Source organism: Leuciscus leuciscus (genome assembly GCF_965113295.1).
Source record: "Leuciscus leuciscus genome assembly, chromosome: 5".
Lineage (NCBI taxonomy): Eukaryota > Metazoa > Chordata > Actinopteri > Cypriniformes > Leuciscidae > Leuciscus > Leuciscus leuciscus.
The window spans coordinates 51,065,899-51,083,766 of record NC_138729.1 but is presented as its reverse complement, the minus strand read 5'-3'; the positions used below and the strand labels follow the sequence as shown (position 1 = coordinate 51,083,766).

The window sequence follows — 17,868 nt, the reverse complement described above, 5'->3', positions numbered from 1 at the left end:
TATATCTATATATACTTTGATTTCATGGTGGCTTTATTAATCACAGGTTGTAAAGTACCAGGACTTTTTTTCCACTCAAGAAACCACTAGTACACCCTAGTATTGGGACGATGTGTTTTGTTCGCTCACATTTATCGAACTGCAGTTTAAATCAATCATCTGCACTCAGTAGTGCACACTTCTCCAAATATGGACATCTAAGGAACCGACCAATGGCAGCGTCTCTAACAGACTGATAGAGAAGTGACAGTCCTTCTGAAGGAAGCGGCCTGTGAGCTTCACACAGTGTGTGTGTGTGTGTGTGTGTGTGTGTGTGTGTGTGTGTGTGTGTGTGTGTGTGTGTGTGTGTGTGTGTGTGTGTGTGTGTGTGTGTGTGTGTGTGTGTGTGTGTGTGTGTGTGTGTGTGTGTGTAAAACACTCAGAGATCAGCGTGATCATCATCCTGCGATTGACCAACTAAACATGTGTTTGTGTTTAAGTGCGTGTTTGTGTTTGTGTGTGTGTGTGTGTGTGTGTGTGTGTGTGTGTGTGTGTGTCTGTGTGTAAAACACTCAGAGATCAGTGTGATCATCATCCTGCGATTGACCAACTAAACATGTGTTTGTGTTTATGTGTGTGCGTGTGTGTGTGTGTGTTTCCTCACTCCAGAGGATATGATGTAACATGTTCTAATTAAAAATGTTGGCCTGAAAAGTCATATTTCAGTCTGAAGTGATTCTGCTATCAGGAGCTGATTGTGAATTCTCATTTATTCTCTTGATGGATTTATTAAAGATTCTGTTCATCACAAAACACTCTTGATTTTCAAGCTGAGCTGATCATTGCAATAAAAAAAAACTACTCTTTTTTTAATTATTTTTTTTAGTTGCTCGTTCAGTCTTTCTACTTTCTAATTCAATGTTTTACTGGCCATTTCTCTAATTATTGGTCAGATGTACACGGTTTATCTTGATCTCCAGCTCAGTGTTTCAGTGTAGAGAGACTTCATCCTCTCTAAAGTGAGCTGTGAGTTTGAGTCGCTCCAGCCGAGTGTGACGAGGCACGAGTGTGAAACAGGAAGAAGCTGATGTGGATCTGAGCTTCAATTCTTTCTCATTTGATTATCAATCAAGCTCAGAAACTGAGCATTTTTTTATATTAATATTATTATTTTAGGTGTCTGATTGTCTTATGAGGATTTTCATGCTTGAAAGATTTTCAGTTAGCTTTCAAATCACAAAAATATGTTTGTGCAACTACAATTTATGTGCAATTATTATTTAAAACATAATAAATAACCTAAACATGTGACCAAGAAGACATACTGTATGTCATAGGGGTAAATTGCTATTTATTAAAAATTTTTTTAATTAGATGATTTAAGACAATTAAATGCACATTTATGAAATGCTTAAGCCAGCATAATGTTTTTGTCTTTCTATAATATTTGTCATTTGCGCTCTGGTTTTTGGCCGTGTGCTGACGGACTGGTTTTTGAATGTTAACTGGTTCTGAGTGGGTGTTTTTTGCACCATGTTTTAGGGTGTAAACTCGGGTGCAAAACTGAAAGACTTTGAAGTGCACACACTCAGCCTACATCGCGAGCTGCTGTTATGAATCTGTGGTTAAACCCAGCACAGCTCACACTGAGGAGAGAACAGCGCTCACCTGCTTTCCCGCCCAAATGCGTTTGAATCTAAACAAGATGCTAAAATAGAACCTTCGTGAATTCCATAAAGAACCTTCGGTGCTCGAGTTCTTTTGAACAATATCTGCTTTAGTGCTATTAAAAAAAATTGCATTAAAAAAAGTACGTAATGAAAGATTTCTTTGACATTGTTTCAGTGCGACGTTCCTCTCGAGAGTTATTTCTGTCAGTGTTTTAATGAGAAGTTCTACTTTCACTCTTAAGTTTCTTTTACTACATTTAACTTTCTCTTCTTCATTTGTATGGATGATGAAGCCCATCATAACTCACTGGCCTGAGATCAGTTTAACATGCACATCGAGGGCTTGTTTTCTATTGTTATGCTTGTTTGGGTGAATGTCATTTCATATTATATGCATATATACCATTCAGTAGTTTTAGATCTGTAAGATTTATTTATTTATTTATTTTTGAAAGAAGTCTCTTCACCAAAGCTGCATTTATTTTATTGATAATACAGTAAAAATGTTAAATATTATTACAATTTAAGTCAGCTGTTTTCTATGTGAATATATAGTAAAGTGTAATTTATTCCTGTGATCAAAGCTGAATTTTCAGCATCATTACTCCAGTCTTCAGTGTCACATGATCCTTCACAAATCATTCTAATATGAGAATTTTTGATGCTCAAGAAACATTTATGATTATTATCAGTGTTGAAAACCGTTGAGTACTTTTTTTTTTCAGGATTCTTTGATGAATATAAAGTTCAAAAGAACAGCATTTATCTGAAATAGAAACCTTTTGTAATTTTATAAATTACCATTCAAAAGTTTGGGGTCAGTATGAATTTATTTTCGAAAGAAATTAAACAAACTAATACTTTTATTTAGCAAGGATGCATTAAATTGATTAAAAGTGACAGTAAAGACATTTATAATATTACAAAAGCTTTCTCTTTCATTTACTTACATTTAATCATTCACACACTTTTATCCAAAGCGACTTACAAATGAGGAGAAACAATAGAAGAAATCAAACCAACAATTTCTAATAAGAGCTTTGAGTTAGTCTAGCACAGTACACACACACATTTTTTATTGATATATAGTAAGTTTTAGTATTATTGTGTAAAGTGTTGATGGAAAAGATGCATCTTCAGTCAAGACTCAGCAGCTCGAGATAAATGATAAATGATTTCTGATAAATGCTGTTGTTTTTTAAACTGTCTATTCATCAAAGAATCCTGGAAAAAACGCTGTTTTCATTGATAATAATCAGAAACGTTTCTTTAACAACTCATCATATTAGAATGATTTGTGAAGGATCATGTGACACTGAAGACTGGAGTAATGATGCTGAAAATTCAGCTTTGATCACAGGAATAAATTACACTTTACTAGATATTCACATAGAAACAGATGTTTTAAATTGTAATAATATTTCACAATTTTACTGAATTTTTTTATCAAATAAATGCAGCCTTGGTGAGCAGAAGAGATTTATTTCAAAAACATTAAAAAATCTTACAGATCTAAGACCTTTGAACAGCAGTGTCTATGTATATATATATATATATATATATATGATTTTGACTACAGTCAGACCTGTTAGTTATTGGCCTAATTATTATTATTTATTTTTTTACCCATAACCTTAATAAATAAGGTTATGACACCAAAAACTACTAGCCAAACTCATACAAATTTCAAGTATTGTTAAAGACAAGTAAACTGTTAGTAATAAAATAAGATCAAATGATCAAATTAAGAGCAATAGCGCAAATAAATACAATAGAACAAAGATACAAATGAAATAAACAGTGCTTTTCGGGGTTGGTCTGCACAGTAGTTTTCAGGTAGAAAAAATTAACAATCAAATGTAAAATACAGTCTTCTTCACTGTATAAATTAAATATAGATTAACCCTTATTAAAGTTATTCAGTTTGATTAACATAAAAAACGCAGCAGGTTTATTAGGCTGCTGTCACTTTAAGAGCTGCAAGGATCCAAAATACTGTTACACACGTGTTTTATTTCTCAACTGTATGTACAATATCTACATAATTTTTGACAGGTTTAATAAGACTCACCCATATAAAACATTTACAGTGTTTAAAGTGTCTCATCTAGACTCAAACGTACATCGATGTAAATGACCTGTGTAATCATAAAGGACATTAAAGGGTTAATTCAGCCAAAAATGAAGATTCTGTCAGTAATGACTCTCCCTCATGTTGTTCAACCCAGTCCGACTCTCGTTCATCTTCATAACACAAATGAAGATATTTCTGATTAAATCTGAGAGCTATCTCACTCCTCCATAGGCTTCTCTGGGATTGAAACTTGCCGGTCCAGAAAGTTAGTAAAGACAATGTTTAAAATAGTCCAAGTGACTAAAGTGGCTCAACCTTAAGTTTATCAAGCGATGAGAATACTTTCTGTGCGCAAAAACAAACTAAAATAACAACTTTATTCAACTCTTCATTTTCTTCTGTGTCTCTGAGTGAGTTCACGTAGTGTAACAGCGCAGCGTCAGAACGGAGGCTCACTATTGGCCGACGCTGGTCATGTGTGTGATGCGTGTGATGCTGGCCAATAGTGAGCCTCCGTTCTGACGTACAACCCAGAAGCGCTGCGCTGTTACACTACGCAAACTCAATCAGAGATTTTAGTTTTGTTTTTTCGCACAAAAAGTATTCTCGTCGCTTGATAAACTTAAGGTTGAGCCACTGTAGTCACATGGACTATTTTAACGATGTATTTCCTACATTTCTGGGCATTCAAAGTGTTCATTAAATATCTGTCAATGGAGCCCCTCCTGAGCCATCGGATTTAATCAGAAATATCTTCATTTGTGTTCTGAAGATGAACGAAGGTCTTACGGGGTTGAACAACATGAGGGAGAGTGATTACTGACAGAATCTTCATGTTTGGCTGAACGAACCCTTTAATAAGATGACTCAAAGGAAAAAGCGTTTCTGAATCAGCTTTAGTTTTAGTTGGTAAAAACCTCGATCAAGCCTCATGATAAATGCGGTGACGCAGGACTTTGGTTTCTGATCACACGATTCATTCAGAACTCAATCACACTCACCGATGGTCATATATCCTCTTCATCACACAGACGGACAGTGTTCAAAATGACATTAAGACCTTTATCAAACTGATGTCACCACGTTACACGCTTTAAAAAAAGAGAAGCTTAATGTAGTTTAAGCACAGGCCACTTCCTGTCTGCCGCACGTGTTACGTGTGTGTGTGTGTGTGTGTGTGTGTGTGTGTGTGTGTTCACTCGAGTCATACTTCAAAATATCGTTTCATTAGATAAAAAGCATAACTCAAATCCTGCAGGACTTTCTTTATTGTTTTACCATTTCAAACCATTTTTGTAAGTGTTTTGTGTGAACATTGATTGTGCTTTCTTTTAATATATAATAAATAATATAATATATATAATTATATATCTTTTAATATATAATTTAATATATATGAATAATATCATTTATAATTATTTACTAATATGGTTGTAATTTAGACATTTTGAAGTGTGACATTGAGAAGTAGCCTATGCCACACCACACACACACACACACACACACACACACACACACACACACACACACACACACACACACTCACTCTAATAAATACTGGGTTGTTTCAACGCATATTTGGGTCAAATATGGACAAACATAAAAATTAACTCAAAAATAAATAAATTTGTCTTTATTTGACCAGGTTGAAACAACCCAGCATTTTTAGACTGCATTTTGTTCTGGTGGTAACGAGAAAGCAATCCTCAGAGAAGCAGGGCTGTAGATGATCAGAGGTCTGTTTGCTGCTGCAGTGAATGACTGATATGACTATAAGTCTCACTTATGAGTCACTCGGTAACTGTTGTTCACTCATGTGAGGTGATGCTTCCCCATCGGGGTGAAAGGTGACGACTGCCACAATAACGCAATTTCTGAATTACAGAGTTTATGATGTGAATGCACTAAGACTCTTAAGTGATTGACAGTTGTGCATCATAGCCGCGTTTCCATTATAGATTTGCATCAAACTTCGATAAAAAAAAACTCTTGCGAAATGACGGCGTTTCCAGTAACTGATGTTATGCGACTAAAACTACATTTGTTTCCTCTCGCGATAAGTCATTCAAAAAAACATGGCGACGGATATTGGTAGGTTTAGGTATATCTCAGCCACTGCACTGGCCATTATTATTAATGGATGACGCGTATGTGTATTATCCAAGCATTAATGGCAAGGAAAGACCCTTATACTTGTGAGCGGCTCATATGAGGTGTTTCTGGGTGTTTCTCCCTCATTTCTGCTCAGAGCTCTTGATTGTGGCATTTCTTTGAGGTTTAGAATCCAGTATTCCTGTAATTCTTTTGTCTTTTATGAATTTAATAAAGAACTCTGTCTCGTATTCTGTCCACACACACCGCGTCATCTACGTCAGCTGACCTGTGAATGCGCAAAAACTCTTTCCATTGCAGTTTTGCGAAATATTTATTTTTCGAATTGCCTGAAAAACCTCCTCATGAAAGCGTTAAAACTTTTTTTGCAATAAATGGGAGTTTTTGCGAAATTGACGTGTTTCCATTGGGCGTAAGCCTATTTTCAATTCGCAATTTCAATTTGACTTTGCACAATTTGAATGGGGCTGGGTCTGTGGGACTGTTTCTGGGGATTCACTTTTTTATTTTGCCTACCTTTTGTCTTCAGCATTCTCCTTACCCTTGTCTCCTGTTCTTCCCTCAGACTCGTCCCCCAGAGACAGTCCCACAGACCCAGCCCCAAACCCAATCTCTTAAAAATGAATAAAGGCTGGTTTCTAAAGTACTTCTTCCTGCCTCTATGTATTAATGCTCATGGGTAGCCGTAATGGGTTCCATTCAGACCTTAACATTAAGTATTTTACTATTATATGTCAACAAGATTCAACAAGACATTTTCACCTGGCTAGACCCAATGTTTAGATCTGTTGTGGTATTTATGCAAATTGCACATACATTAGATTATGCACCATTTGTCCATGTTAACAAACCATTTTTTAAAAAAACCTTGTAATACATTTTTTGTTTGTCTTGATGTAAGTAATCAACTCAGTAATTTTCATGGGGATATCTAAAGGTTAAAATTTGTACCCTATTCACGTGAGAAAAAGTATGAGGCGTATGAATAGGCGTATGAATAGGCGTATGAATAGGGTATTTTTCAAAACTTTCCCCTAATGGGATTCTTCGGGGCTTTTTTCCCCCTTACTCAGGACATATTGAGGATACAAAATCAGTTGAGTTTGACTCTGTTGCAATTTGTTCAAGCTTGACCCCCATTTTGGCTTAAAATGACTGGACTACTTATACTTGAGAACGGCACATAGGCTAGGCTACTGTATGGGGAGTTTCTGGGTGTTTCTCCCTCTCATATGCTTTGAGGTCTTGATTGTGGCATTTCTTTGAGGTTTAGAATCCAGTATTCCTATAATTCTTTTGTCTTTTAAGAATTTAATAAAGAGTTCTGTCTCGTATTCTGTCCAAACACACCGCGTCATCTACGTCAGCTGACCTGTAAATGCGCAAAAACTCTTTCCATTGCAATTTTGTGAAATATTTATTTTCCGAATTGCCTGATAAACCTCCTCATGCGAGCGGGAAAACTTTTTTTGCGATAAATGGGAGTTTTTGCGAAATTGACGTGTTTCCATTGGCCGTATTTTTCAATTCGCAATTTCACTTTGCACAATCTGAAGGCTAATGGAAACGCGGCTATAGTGATGCATGTTACGTGACCATTTCCTAACAACACTTGTATTGTCCCATGTTGTGTTCGGGTAATTTTGACCAGGAGAGGATTTTCCCGGATCTGAAAGTGCTAGTAAATGTTATTTCATTGGAATAAATACTTTACTCACCCCAAGTCTAACAACTTCCCAAAAAAATTGTTGATACTTTTTGTAGGTGTTTTCCACATTGTAATATGGTGTTTCCGACCAGCCTACAAACAATGCTTATAAATCTCTAATTATGCTGCATCATCACCAAATATTGGATTCAATCTTATTGTCAGCTTGTCTTTCAATTAGGACAGGTTTTCTATTTCTTTTTGGAACTGATCAATCGTAGGCCTCATTCATCTGAGCTTACGTATCTCAGTTTTTGAGTGAAAAAAAAATGTTATTTGTGGTTTATTTTGTCAATTTTACATAAAATATGTGAACAATGTGCACTGTTTATCACACTGGTGTGCTTACATGTTTAACCAGGACATTTGTTTTGAAATGCTTTTATTTTGTACAAAATGGCACAATCACTCTTGTGGTGTTCACTTAACAAAATAATAGCTTATAAATCTCGTTATGCTATTTTATCAGCAAATATTGGATTTGTTTAAACTTGTTTTCTTTAAATTAGGGCAGATTTTTTTTTTTTTTTTTTTTTAAACTGATTGATCATAGGCCTTAATTTTTGCCCAGGAACACCACAAGTGTTATAGTGTTTTCAACACAGCACAAGGGTTAAACTTCTCGCCCTAATCTGCTTGCACTTTAAATTCTGTATTAACGCTTACATAGTTAAAGTTTTCACTCTAATGTGATCAAAGATTTACAGTTTAAAATAAATATATATATATATATATATTTTTTTTTTAGCATATTATCATATTGTTGTAGGCCTTCTAGAGCAGCTACATACTGGATCAAGAATGATATAGTAGTAATGCAAATAAAAAAAGCATAAAAAGTTTAACATTTTTAGGTAAAAGCGGGGTTGTGTAAACGGCCCCTAAATATGGCCTGGGTTCCTCCAACTGAAGAGTTTTATCATCCTCCAAGTCCAGTCGCTTATAAAAGTAACAGCACTCCTTTCCTGATAAACAAGGTGGACCATTAAAGCTATCATGTCCATTGCATAAATGGATTTAGATGTTTAATGCAGGTCAGATCACTAACCATAATATTAAGCTTTTAATTCTCAGCTGCGTCTGAAATTGCAAGTGGATCAAAACCTTTCATCAAAGTTATACATGAATTTTGAACAATACCCGTTCTTGTCATAGGACAACTTTGATGAACTTTTTTGATTCACTTCAAATGTTGACTACTGTACTCCACGACTGCTAAAAAAGTATGTTCTTTATAGTACGAATGTCTTCTGGACGAACTACATTCACCATGTTGTCTCCCGTGGCCTCATGGGATAGTAAACTGTCCATCATTTGCAGAGTGACAGCGCCCTCTCGTGGTTGTCTTTTAAAATGACAAGACTGGCCATATATTAAAAACACAAAATACTGTTTATAAAACTTTAATTAATTTTTAAATCCTTTACATGGAAATAATCAAATCATTTGTCCATCATCAAATGCACTCCAAATACTAATGTAATGCAAGTAGAAAAGAAAATTACAAAAACAATAAATGAAATAACAGACAATAGCAGAGCAGCAGTCACTGAAACAGCTGAGGGTGTGTGTGTGTGTGTGTGTGTGTGTGTGTGTGTGTGTGTGTGTGTGTGTGTGTGTGTGTGTGTGTGTCATTATAAACATGTGATCATCAACAGTGTTCATGTTTTAACAGCCGTGTCTCTGGAGCGGTAGATGACGCCTCTGCTCTTCAGCTCTCGGACCACACCTGACAGAACAAAATCACACTCACGTGAGTAATTTCAAACACATTTCAAAGTATTATTCTTTACATGCCAACATTTTGATTAAAAAACACACACTGTCCTTTATTGCAGTCATGAGAGATCCATAAGATCAAAACCTGACACTCACCTGGAGGTAACCGACCCGTTACTGTCACGGCATACACACCTGGCTTGAAGTTACCTGAGAAAGACATTGACATTATTGATCTGATTCAGGCTGAATAACAACACTGGTGTCTTCTGAACTGAACTCATATTAACTGATGAACATTATTGAACCGAACCAACAGCTGAATAATAATGACTATAATAATTATCATCATATAGTTTCTTTTTCATAATTGATGAGTTTTGCAACACTCACACTGTTATTGAGCTGAATAATGATAGTGGTGTTGGTTTATTAGAGCTGCTTTACAGCTGGAACTGTATTTGTTTCATAATTGAAGACTTTGCAACATTAAAGGGTTAATTCACCCAAAATAGAAAATTATCCCATAATTTACTCACCATAAAGCCATCCTAGGTGTATACGACTTTCTTCTTTCAGTTCAGTCAAACACAATCAGTTATATTAAATAATATAATGGCAGTGAATAAAGTCCGAGTTTTTGAAACCCAAAAAAAGCGCATCCATCCATCATAAAAGTGATCCATACGGGGTTAATAAACAACTTCTGAAGCGAAGCCATGCGTTTATAAAGTTATAAATATGGATGTGTTATATGCTTTGCTTCAGAAGGCCTTTATTAACCCCCTGGAGTCATATGGATTACTTTTATGATTATTTTAATGCTTATAAATCTCTGATTATGCTGCATCATCACCAAATATTGGATTCAATCTTATTGTCAGCTTGTTGTCTTTGATTAGGACAGGTTTTCTATTTCTTTTTGGAACTGATCAATCGTAGGCCTCATTTATCTGAGCTTACGTATCTGAAAAAAAGTGTTATTTGTGCTTTATTTTGTCAATTTTACATAAACTATGAGAACAATGTGCACTGTTTATCACACTGGTGTGCTTACATGTTTAACCAGGACATTTGTTTTGAAATGCTTTTATTTTGTACAAAATGGCACAATCACTCTTGTGGTGTTCACCCAACAAAACAATAGCTTATAAATCTCGTTATGCTATTTTATCAGCAAATATGGGATTTGTTTAAACTTGTTTTCTTTAAATTAGGGCAGATTTTTTATTTTTTTAACTGATTGATCATAAGCCTTCATGAAACACCACAAGTGTTATAGGGTTTTCAACAAAGCACAAGGGTTAAACTTCTCGCCCTAATCTGCTTGCACTAACAAAAAATATCTTTAAATGATGTATTAATGCTTACATAGTTAAAGTTTTCACTCTAATGTGATCAAAGAAAGCCTTTATTAACCCCCTGGAGTCGTATGGATTACTTTTATGATGATGGATGCACTTTTTTGGGCTTCAAAATCTCAGGCTCCATTCAGTCCCATTATAAAGCTTGGAAGTGCTAGGAAATGTTTTAATATATCTCTGATTATGTTTGGCTGAAAGAAGAAAGTCATATACACCTATGATGGCTTGATGGTGAGTAAATTATGGGATCATTTCCAATTTTGGGTGAATTATGCCTATTGTTGATTTGACTGCTCACTTTGGATAAAAGCGTCTGCTAAATGAATAAATGTAAATGAAATACTCACCGATTCGTTGCCATTTTGCCACCCAACTGTCCTCTGGACTCATCATAGCAATGACACTGTAATGAAGAAGACATCACACATTAGTGTTTAAATGAAATCCAACATGAGTCCTTTCAAACAAAAGTTCATCTCTAACACACCCGTAACTCTCCAGACCAGTGTGATTCTCCTCCTTAAGCTGGACTGATTATTTGATGGTGCTTTTAAAGTGTGAATCACCTCATATTCTATTTATTTATGGTCGTTGGAAGAAAGCAAGCGAGCCATACAGGTTTAGACCAACGTTAGGGAGAGTAAAAGACTATTCACCCATCAAAAGAAGAGCTTGTGCATTCATAAACCATCTCCCGGTTGCCCTTCATCTGCAGGTATGATTCACAGTTGTCACATCCGTCATACTCAAACTGATCAATAGTCTGAAACCAGAGAAGATGAGAAGATGTTCATCACACATTTTTCCCTTAGTATTCCCTTACAATCATTAGCCACAGTCACTGTTAACTACTAGCTGTAATAGTGATGCTACCTATGATTAACAAAGGTTATTATCTATGACTGTATCTAACAGCATACTGTACATTTTATGACTGTAAGAGGCAGAATGATGTTTATATGTTAAATAAATAAATAAATAACACTTCCATGGTCATGTTAATGATCTTGTTCTTGTACTTATCTGCTCTATCTATACATTTAAATGTGTAAATTATGTCAATGATAAAACCATCTGTTATCATAAATGTCTAATTTTACCTTGACAAGAGAGCACAACAGACACGCTCTCAAATGGCGCAGATCTTTCGGGACAGTCTCCAGAGACATTCCTGTTGCTTTAACGCAATATACTGGAAATTAAGCAAAAAAAAATAATCTTAATAGATTCCTCGGAACAACGATTGTTTGTTGTTAGCGCTTGCTAGCCACAACCGCACATTCGGCGCCGCTTAATGACGTCACAGATATGCGCCGCGTGATCGTGAAGTGAAATATTTGTTATTTATTTTTATTCATGTAATTAACGTGGAATATTATTCTTATGCATGTATTGTGTTGTATATATATTTTTAAAATTCTAATTCTGTCGCGAAGTTGGATTTAGATCTGTAGTTTGTGACCCACCAATGAGCTGCTACGTTCCAATAAGAACACAAAATAAGAGTCTCACAGAGTTGCACAGAATTGTTGGAATGAAAATGACAGAATGAATATAAACACAAAGCCAATTAATTCTCTAATGTTTTTAAGTTTTTTATAATATTGTTTTCAACAAAATTAGTTTCGAAACAATTTAAATTACAGTGACCACAACAGCCGTTAGAGGTCGCTGTTAACTGACGTTATAGAGGTCGCGCGAGCCTCATTATACGGTTTAAATGTGTTCTATGTGAACGCGCATAACGGTTCCAGTAACGGTTCTTGGAAGAGATGGTAAATATATAAAGAAACGTAAAGACATTAATTGTTATAGACGTTAATATATTTTGATAATATACACGTGTTGTTGTGTACTATTACTATGACAACTTTTATATCTATTGAATATTTTGGTCACACTTTACAGTAAGGTCTCACTAATTAGCATCAGTTAACTATGAGCAATACGTTTGTATTTATTAATCTTTCTTAACATTAATACAAATACAACTGTTCATGTTAACTCTGGTCCATTAAATAATAATAATAACAACAGATAAAACATTTGATTTTATGTATGAGATTTGATTTGATGTATAAGTAATATTGTGGAATAGTATTTTATTTTTCACTGCTAGTTAACTAGCGTTAACCAATGTAACCCCATTGTAAAGTGTTACCAATATTTCTAATGATTTATTCAATCTATTATGAACTAATGACATAATAATGTGTTAAAGTTGTTATATAGTGCTGTTTATGTTGATCATCTGCAGGTCATGAAATGAGAGATTTGATTTCTGTTGAACATGGATATGGAGTTTGATCAGTCTCTGCTTAACGTCCACATTAACTACAGTAACTTTCCAGCTAAGTTATGGTGTTTGACAAACGATCCCCTGAACAACTCCGTCTTCTGGAACCCGAATGGAGACGGTTTGATTGTCGACCAGCAGCGTTTCGAGGACGAGCTCCTGTCACCGGTCAAACAAGAGGTTAAACTCTTCAAGACCTCCAACTTCACCAGCTTCATCCGACAGCTCAACCTGTACGGCTTCCGGAAGCTGTTCTACGGGCCCTCCAAAAGCAGACACCGAAACCTGCACCGCTTCCACAATCCCTTCTTCAAACGGGGCCGAGCAGAACTTCTGGTCCATCTGAAGAGGCTGACCATCAGTAACAGGGCCAAGATCCAGGCCGGAGAGGAGGTGACCTGTCCATCCCCGAGTCGAGTCCATCCCCAGCCTCAGCAAAACACTACAGACACGGAGAATACAGGCCAGTTCAACTCTCATACTAATCCACCATTTCTAAAGTTAATATGTGACCCTGGACCACAGATCCAGTCACGAGTCGCACTGGTATATCTGTGGCAATAGCCAACAATACATTGTATGGGTCAAAATTATAGATTTTTCTTTAATGCCAAAAATCATTAGGATATTAAGTAAAGATCATGTTCCATGAAGTTCCTACCGTAAATATATCAAACATGTATTTGTGTGAGTGAATGCAGCACAATCGTGACCATAAATGAACAACTTTAAAGGAGATTTTCTCAATGTTTCGATTTTTTTTGCACCCTCAGATTCCAGATTTTCTAATAGTTGTATCTCAGACAAATATTGTCTTATCCTAACAAACCATAAATCAATGGAAAGCTTATTTATCCAGCTTTCAGACGATGTATACACTTCTCAATTTCAGAAAATTGACCCATTTGATCCAGGGTCACATATGCATGCATGTCTGGATGAGTTACTCTACACACAGAAGTGTAATTCTTTACCCTGTAAAGTCTGACATATGAAATAATAGTCCTAAAGTCAAATTTTTGTGTGCAGTTAAAAAATTATTTGTATCATATATGATACATCAAGCTTTTATGACACATATAATATGATAAAGTGAGAATATGGAGGAAAAAATTGAGGCCCAAACTGAGAATAATATACAATTTGGTGCAGATGTGTATTGATATTTATTAGGGGTTCAAGCATGAAATGCTGAAACCCTATTGTAATTGTAAGGATTTGTAAAACGCATCGTGCAGGACAAACCGTAAGGCCTAGAGACTTGAAACCTGGCCAGATGGTAGGCCTCAATTTGGGGACAACCTATCAGAGTATGACACCGATTGGCCCATAGGTGGCGCTACAGCAACCAAAAGTTCAAAATTGCTCATAACTCTTAGACCGTTTGTCCCAGGATCAAGTGTCCTATATCGTTGGAATCCTTGGCTCAAGGCGGACAAAATGGCTATCTCCGATTTGGATGTAGGCAGGGAAAATGTTCTGCTATGTCGAATTTTGTCCAAAACCTACTTTCGCGAACTAGTTCCTGGTTTTTCGCCCGATCGGAACCAAACCAGTCTAGGACAATTCTCTGGACTCTCTAGAAGATCAATAATTATCGAAAAAAAGTTGAACTTTGGCATTTGGGTGGCTGTAACAGGGTCATTTAGAAAAGGGGGCGTGGCAAAATACACTCAAAAGCCTATAAATCCCAAAGGAAAACTCAGAACTTCACAAAAATTGATGAGCATATGTGTCAGAACATGGTGAGGAAGCATGCAGAGTTTCATGGAGATCGGACCATAGGTGGCGCTATAACTGGCAAAAAGCCTTCATTCTTATTAGGGGTTCAAGCATGAAATGCTGAAACCCTATTGTAATTGTAAGGATTCGTAAAACGCATCGTGCAGGACAAACCGTAAGGCCTAGAGACGTGAAACCTGGCCAGATGGTAGGCCTCAATTTGGGGACAACCTATCAGAGTATGACACCGATTGGCCCATAGGTGGCGCTACAGCAACCAAAAGTTCAAAATTGCTCATAACTCTTAGACCGTTTGTCCCAGGATCAAGTGTCTTATATCGTTGGAATCCGTGGCTCAAGGCGGACAAAATGGCTATCTCCGATTTGCTCGCCCTTTGGCGCCAATTTCGAGTAAATTGCATTTTTTTGAAAAAACTATTTTAGCGAACTTCTCCTAGGTTTTTGGCCCGATCGGAACCAAACCACTGCAAGAATATTCTCTGGAGTCTGACAATCAATAATCATCCAAAAAATTCAAAATTTCAATTAACGGTCGATAAGGGGAACCAAAATATTTGATGGCACCAGGGCCACTTTTACTAAAACGTTTATAAATTGTGAACGGAGAGAGATTTTTTTGCTAAACTTGGGGTACATCTTCCTGAGCTCAATCTGAGATCACTTGAAAAAAATCGCAACAATTGGCCACTAGGTGGCACTATAAAACAGTTATAACTTGTAAACAGAAAGAGATATTTTCGCAAAACTTGGGACACATGTTCATGAGCTCATTCTGAGGTCACGTGAAAAAAAAAATCACGGCAATTGGCCACTTGGTGGCGCTATAAAATGGTTATAACTTGTGAGCGGAAAGAGATATTTTCGCTAAACTTGGGACACATGTTCATAAGCTCAATCTGAGTTAACATGAAAAAAATCATGACAATTGGCCATTTGGTGGCGCTATAACAGTGAGAAAATCATGAAAATAGCTATAAGCCAACCCAACCGTTAGTCTACTGAAAATTGGCACGCAGTGTCTTTGTCCAGGGTGCCATGATAGTCTATGAGAACATTGGTGTATCTCAAAAAACTCAGTATACGTCATTGGCACAATGCCTTGAAGGAGCCTTAGAAGTTTCAAGCCCGTGTTTTTTTCACAGGAGTGACCTCCTAAGACTCCTGAATCCTTGCCGATTCCAACAATACCAAACATGCCAGGTTTCGCCTTATGGCTTTTGTAAGTGTCATTTAGAGCTTTAAAAAATTGTTGTTATCTTCAAAGCCGTTAATCCGATCGAGACAACAACAAAAAAACAAAGGAAATTTGAAGACATAGGTAAATAGCTAAACAATAACGCCAAAATGTTAAAATTATGATAGGTACTAACAAAAAAATTAATTAAATCCAATCAATTTCACCCATGGATCATTTTGATGCTCTCACATGTTTGAAACGAACAATGATGGATTGTGATGAAATTTGTTTTGAATTGGGACTGGCGAATCCCCGTCTATACTGTCAATGACCGTTCGCAAAGACCCGCCCACTTTAGTTACTGTTGCTATGTCTGACAAGCGATGCCACTCTCACACCACACCAAGTTCTCACGCAGTGAAAAATACATTGCAGATCAGAGTGTGTGTGTGTGTGTGTGTGAAAGTCTCACCTTTCAAATGTAGTCATTTTTTAGAGACATTTAAACAATAAATACCGTTTTGTGACTCTTTAATGTGTCTGACAGATCGCTGTAGACTCGAGGCTCAGTTAAAGCTGCTCGTGAACCGATCATCTCTTCCTTCTAGTTAATTTATAGCATTAAAATAAACATGAATGAACATAAAAGGAATGTTGTTTTAAAGTGCTAAGATGTCAGTACACTTTGTTTTTCAAATTTAAATCCTCCAATGTTAATCTACTAACTCTCCTGACTGCTTTGTTGGGCAAAATGGCGGATTATGATTAGTCAGATCACCTGTCAATCAAACTCCCTGCGAAGGGTCAATTGAGAATGCCTGTGCGCACAATCTTGATCTAATCGACAACTTTGCAGTTGCACAAAGGAAAGCTCGGAAAATGTAAGAGAGCATCTTTTTTATGTATTTGGACCTAGGCCTAACAATGTGTTATGGTGCGCTGTTTTTTTTTTTTTTTTTTTTTTTTTTTTTGGTGAGCGTAGGCTACTCCTGATTTTGTTAGTCATCTCATCTCTTATATGCTGTGTATGATCATATCCTGCCCTATTCATGGTAGCCTACTCGCGGACATTGCGTCATCAATGTCATCAATTGCGTCATCAAGGGGCCCGCCTTGATAATCCTACTTAAGGGCCCGGTGTTGGCTCGTTACGCCACTGAAAATAATTGTCTAAACTCCTTATCAAAATTACATATTTACAACAAATCTGACACATACTGTATATATGGGCACACTTTGAGTACTACTAATAAAAGTGGTGGAGATCAGGCAAGACTATAAGAAGACTCAGGCAAAAAGGTGCTGTAACTGTAAAAACGCTTTAAAACCATATATTTCCTATGGTAAACTGCCTGTATTGGCTGTAAATTGACTTTTTCATCTATGATGGCAGTTGTTAAATGCTTGCTAAATAAAACTTAATGTCTTTTGATGCTTGTGTGCTTAAAGGCCTTAAAGGCCTTAACTGCTTGAACCCCGATAAATGCTGCTTGCAGCTTTAATTATATTTATATTTATATGCAAGATGAAATATATATATATATATAATGTACAGTACTGTGCAAAAGTCTTAGGCATGTTAATTAGTGTAACTGGACAAAAGCCGTTTTAAACGCAAAGGGTTGTTACACCATATATTGATTTGAATTAGTTAATAGAAGTTAAATCATAAATAAATTAAATTTGTGATTTTATTTTTGAAAGCATTCTCACTTTACAGCATTTTAACACGAGTGCCAGTGCTCTTCACAGTCCTGTAGCTTTGCAGGTAGCTTTGCAGGAAGGTTTCTTCAAGCGTCTCGGAGACGTTCCCGCAGTTCTTCTGGATTTAGTCTGTCTCAGTTTCTTCTGTTTCTTCATGTAATCACAGACGGACTCGATGATGGTGAGATCAGATCATACCGGCTGCTGTCAGACTCCTTGTGCATACACAAATCTCACTGGATTATTACAATTAATGGCAAAAAGAATGTTTGGAAATGTAAACTGATATTTCCTATTGACACACTACATCAAAAGATAGAAA

General features: G+C 36.3%; 2 protein-coding genes across 5 annotated transcripts in view; one reads left to right on the top strand and one right to left on the bottom strand.

Annotated features, from left to right (window-relative positions):
• Positions 1-8,932: 8,932 nt before the first annotated feature.
• supt4h1 (SPT4 homolog, DSIF elongation factor subunit) lies at positions 8,933-11,941 on the bottom strand. Of its 4 annotated transcripts, none has more exons than XR_014206356.1 (6): positions 11,727-11,941; positions 11,283-11,389; positions 10,974-11,029; positions 9,419-9,472; positions 9,141-9,272; positions 8,933-9,106 (listed from the first exon to the last, which is right to left on the bottom strand). XR_014206356.1 is itself a non-coding variant. In XM_082171331.1 (6 exons), the coding sequence occupies exons 1-5, from the start codon at positions 11,793-11,795 to the stop codon at positions 9,205-9,207; spliced, it is 354 nt and encodes a 117-aa protein (XP_082027457.1). In that variant the 5' UTR covers positions 11,796-11,941; the 3' UTR covers positions 8,933-9,106; positions 9,159-9,204. The 4 variants fall into 4 exon arrangements, 3 of the variants coding, with proteins under 3 accessions (XP_082027457.1, XP_082027458.1, XP_082027456.1); XM_082171331.1 differs by having other exon boundaries at positions 9,159-9,272; XM_082171332.1 differs by having other exon boundaries at positions 8,933-9,127; positions 9,176-9,272.
• Positions 9,212-17,868, top strand: part of hsf5 (heat shock transcription factor family member 5) — a 15,272-nt gene continuing 6,615 nt past the window's right edge. Inside the window, exons 1-2 of the mRNA XM_082171281.1 lie at positions 9,212-9,296; positions 12,884-13,385. Of these exons, the coding sequence (XP_082027407.1) occupies positions 12,917-13,385 (469 nt within the window). The 5' untranslated portion in view covers positions 9,212-9,296; positions 12,884-12,916. The remainder of the gene's footprint in view (positions 9,297-12,883; positions 13,386-17,868) is intronic.